The sequence below is a fragment of the Lipotes vexillifer genome, unplaced genomic scaffold (genome assembly GCF_000442215.2).
Source record: "Lipotes vexillifer unplaced genomic scaffold, Lipotes_vexillifer_v1.1 scaffold147, whole genome shotgun sequence".
NCBI classification, from domain to species: Eukaryota; Metazoa; Chordata; class Mammalia; order Artiodactyla; family Lipotidae; genus Lipotes; species Lipotes vexillifer.
The window spans coordinates 4,368,821-4,372,429 of record NW_006778796.1 but is presented as its reverse complement, the minus strand read 5'-3'; the positions used below and the strand labels follow the sequence as shown (position 1 = coordinate 4,372,429).

The 3,609-nt window shown below is 49.1% G+C and overlaps 1 protein-coding gene across 1 annotated transcript in view; it reads left to right on the top strand.

Annotated features, from left to right (window-relative positions):
* The window catches only part of IL17F (interleukin 17F), a 5,968-nt gene extending 2,680 nt beyond the window's left edge, over nucleotides 1-3,288 (top strand). The window contains exons 2-3 of the mRNA XM_007451923.1: nucleotides 1,635-1,840; nucleotides 3,024-3,288. Of these exons, the coding sequence (XP_007451985.1) occupies nucleotides 1,635-1,840; nucleotides 3,024-3,288 (471 nt within the window). The remainder of the gene's footprint in view (nucleotides 1-1,634; nucleotides 1,841-3,023) is intronic.
* Nucleotides 3,289-3,609: the final 321 nt, after the last annotated feature.

Genomic DNA, 3,609 nt, shown 5'->3' with positions numbered 1-3,609 from the left:
AAGAGTTGTTGAATGAATGAATGATTGCAAGAGACAAAAGTAGACACCTGCTGATTATCTGGAGGCAAATCAGCCTCTTTCAGGCTTATCTGGGTCAATCTTGCTTTCAGCTTCTTTTTAGTATCAGCTACATTAGTACAGCACTTGACACCATGACCTTTTTGTTTACTTTTATCATTTCTTGCCTCCAGCACCTGCAAAAGATAAAAAGAAGGTCTTTTAAACCAACATGTCTAAGCACCTTCCCAACCCTAACTCATGGAAGGTGTGAGCCTGAACGACACTGAGCCCTGAGGATGAAAGTAACTCACTTTCAGCCCTGGGTCTGCATTCTGTTGAGTATTGGTGATGAGGCTTGTCCATCCCCAGTGAGGGTCGTGGTCACCGTGGGGTGAGCAAAGCAGGTCGTGAGAAAGGGAAGTTGGAGAGATTTTTGGCTCTTCCTTTATTTTAGTTAGGTCTTCACTGAACGCTTTCTTTGTGCACTCCTGTAATACCAGATAAACGGGTATTTCAATGTAAGTATAAAAAATATATTTTCTGGAGCTGAAGAGAAGTCGTTTCCATTTCTGTCTTGTGCATCCTTAGTGCCTCTGCTTCCTTCAGTCAGCATGAGTCATTGGAACTCTGCTATAGTTGGTTTTGCATGGTGTTTTTCTTAATGCGTTGAGCTTAACTATGTTGTTAACTTAAATGGATTGTTTTGTTCATGCATTCACTCACCTGCTCTTTCATTCATCCAGAAAGTATTTTGGAACACCTGTTCTATGACATGTTCTACAGGAACTTACCATCTAATAGGTGTAGATCTGTATGAACACAAATACTGCATGTCCAGACAATAAAGAAGGGCTGCTTGAGTGCTGGATGGTAAAAGCTTTATGAATGAACTACTTTCAGGACAGTTCCTGGAGGAGACCGAGTCCTAGTGGGGCCCTGACGGAAGGGGAGGATTTGGATGGACAGGGGTGGGGCAATGTATTCCAGGTGGAGGGATGGCTGGGATGAAGAGTTTTGTGGAGGATTCATGGATGTGAGGTTGGAAATTAAAAGCAAGAGTTATCATTTCTTAAAGTAGCTTTTTTTTTTTTTTGCTCGCGGGCCCAGCCGCTCCACGGCATGTGGGATCTTCCCAGACCAGGGCACGAACCCGCGTCCCCTGCATCAGCAGGCGGACTCTCAACCACTGTGCCACCAGGGAAGCCCAAGAGTTATCATTTCTTAAGCCCCTATTTTTATTGTAGGTGCTTTACAAAGAACGTTTTATTTAATCTTGGGAATATTATTATGATGCAAGTGTTATGCTCTGGCTGGAAAGAAGAGAAAGCAGAGGCTCAGTGAGGAGACCAGGTCAGGATTTAAACCCAGTCCCAGATCCTGACATCTCTCTTTCTCCCTGTTCAGGAGCTCTCGGACTGTGGAGGGCTCAGTCACCAGGCTAATGAGTTTAGTTCTCAGGTTGGTACCCTGGTATCTTCATGTATGACTGTTCCTGTTGCCAGGTGAGGATCTGAGGTTCAGAGAGGAGCCCTGATCCCATCCCAGGGCTGCTGAGTTCAGCTGAAGCATGACCTGTCTCTTGTCAGCAAGTGACACCAGAGTCCCTAACCAGTTCCATTCTCATCTATTTCCAGGTCAAGTCCCTGCTGCTGTTGACATTGGGGCTGACCCTCCTGGGGGAGGTGGCAGGTCGGAAAACCCCCAAAGCTGGGGATCCTGCCCTCTGCCCCCCTCCGGAGGACCACACTGTGAGGGTTGACATCCGCATCCTCAGGCAGAATCAGGGCATTCCCCTCTCACACGGCTTCCAGAACCGCTCCAGCTCCCCCTGGGATTACAAGTATGTGCCAAGGAGACTGACCTCCACGTTCTTTTGAAAAACATGTTAATTTATTCTAACCATAAGTAGAAAATTTCAAAAATATAGAAAAAATAATAGTCCTTACATTCACTCTGAAAAACGGAAATTCCACTTTCCCTGGGTGCTCACATTTTCTTGCTATTTTGGGCTAAGTCCTCCTTTGTGGTCGAAGGTCTATTTTGCTTCCAAACTCTCATCGACGCTTTGCCCTTTTCTGCTTCACGCAGCCCTGGATTTGGAATTTACAAACTTTCTGTGCTGGAAGAGAGGACTCTTTAAAGCAGCCCACATAATGGTCTCTGCATGGAGATAAGTGGGAACCAGAAAAGTCACTTCAGAGAGAGCCACTCAGATTGGATTTCAGTCTTCAAGGAGTGTGGAGGAGGCCAGAGTGGAGGAGAAAGGCCAGTTTGGGAAGGGGGTGCTAGGTGAGGATTTTCAGGGTACAGACTTGGGATTTTGTCTCACATGGAGGTTCTCGGAATAGCAAGCGCTCATTTATATGCTCTAAATATAACTATGAAAACAGAGTCCGAGGGCCATTAGAAGTGCTTCCGGGGCTGCCCGCACTGCTTGCCTTGGGAAGCCAGAGTGTACGCTTGCCAGCTGGCTGGATTGGCTTTGCTGCCTTTATTCCCCCTGGCAAGGGGGCTATTCAGGGAGAAATTGAAAGAAGGCATTGGATTCACCAACCCCCCAGGGCTTTGGTTTTCTTTCCCAAGCAGCAGGCTTTGTAGACTGTGTACTGGGGGACCTCCTAGTGATGTTCAGTCTCTAACCAAAGGACGAATGATGATTATAATAATAAAAATGAAAAGGGAAATGAACTAAAAGATCTAACAGGTATGGAATGCCAATGTTTACGGTGTGACATTTCATACGCATTTGTATCACCGAGTGTTGGTAACAATCCCACTGGAGACGAATTTGCGAACCCCCATTTTAAAGTTGAGGGAACTGAGGCCTAAGGAGTTAAGCACCCGCCACGGGCCTGCGTCTGAGTCCAGGTTGTCTGCTCCGCGCCTGCGCTGCCGCCCTGAGTTGCCCGGCACCGCCTCCCTGCAAGTGGGCGCCCAGTGCCGCGGGGCCCCCATCCTCTGTGCATCTTTCCCCACCTCCCACCCCCGGTCTCACCATCGGCTTCTCCCTGCTCCTCCTGCAGCGTCACCTGGGACCCCCACCGATTCCCCTCCGAGATCGCAGAGGCCCGGTGCAGGCACACGGGCTGCATCAACGCCGAGGGGAAGGAAGACAGCTCCATGAACTCCGTCCCCATCCAGCAAGAGTTCCTGGTCCTCCGGAGGGAGTCCCAGGGTTGCTCTCGCTCCTTCCGGCTGGAGAAGGTGCGGGTGACTGTTGGTTGCACCTGTGTCACCCCCATCGTCCGCTACGTGCGTGGCTGGAGGGCGGCAGATCAGCTCAGCTGAAGAAGCTGTAGAAACGCCCCTCTTTACCCAGCACTTTGCCATGAGTCCTGTGTGGTTCCCAATTCTCTCTACTTGCCAGGTCTCTTCATAAGATCTGCATGGGACTCTCAAAGCTCTGTATTAGATAGAGTAACTTTCTGGGGCTTCAGAATCTTTATACGGCCCTGAGATATTCCAATGTCCCACCCCCCTGCAAATAGATGGAGAAGAATGCAGGACCCTCACCTACTCTGCTTATGTGCCATCATGACCACCTCCCAGCCATGCAGTCATTGGATGGGGGCCCTGTTGGTAAAATGGGCTTCTGCTCCACAAAAGGCA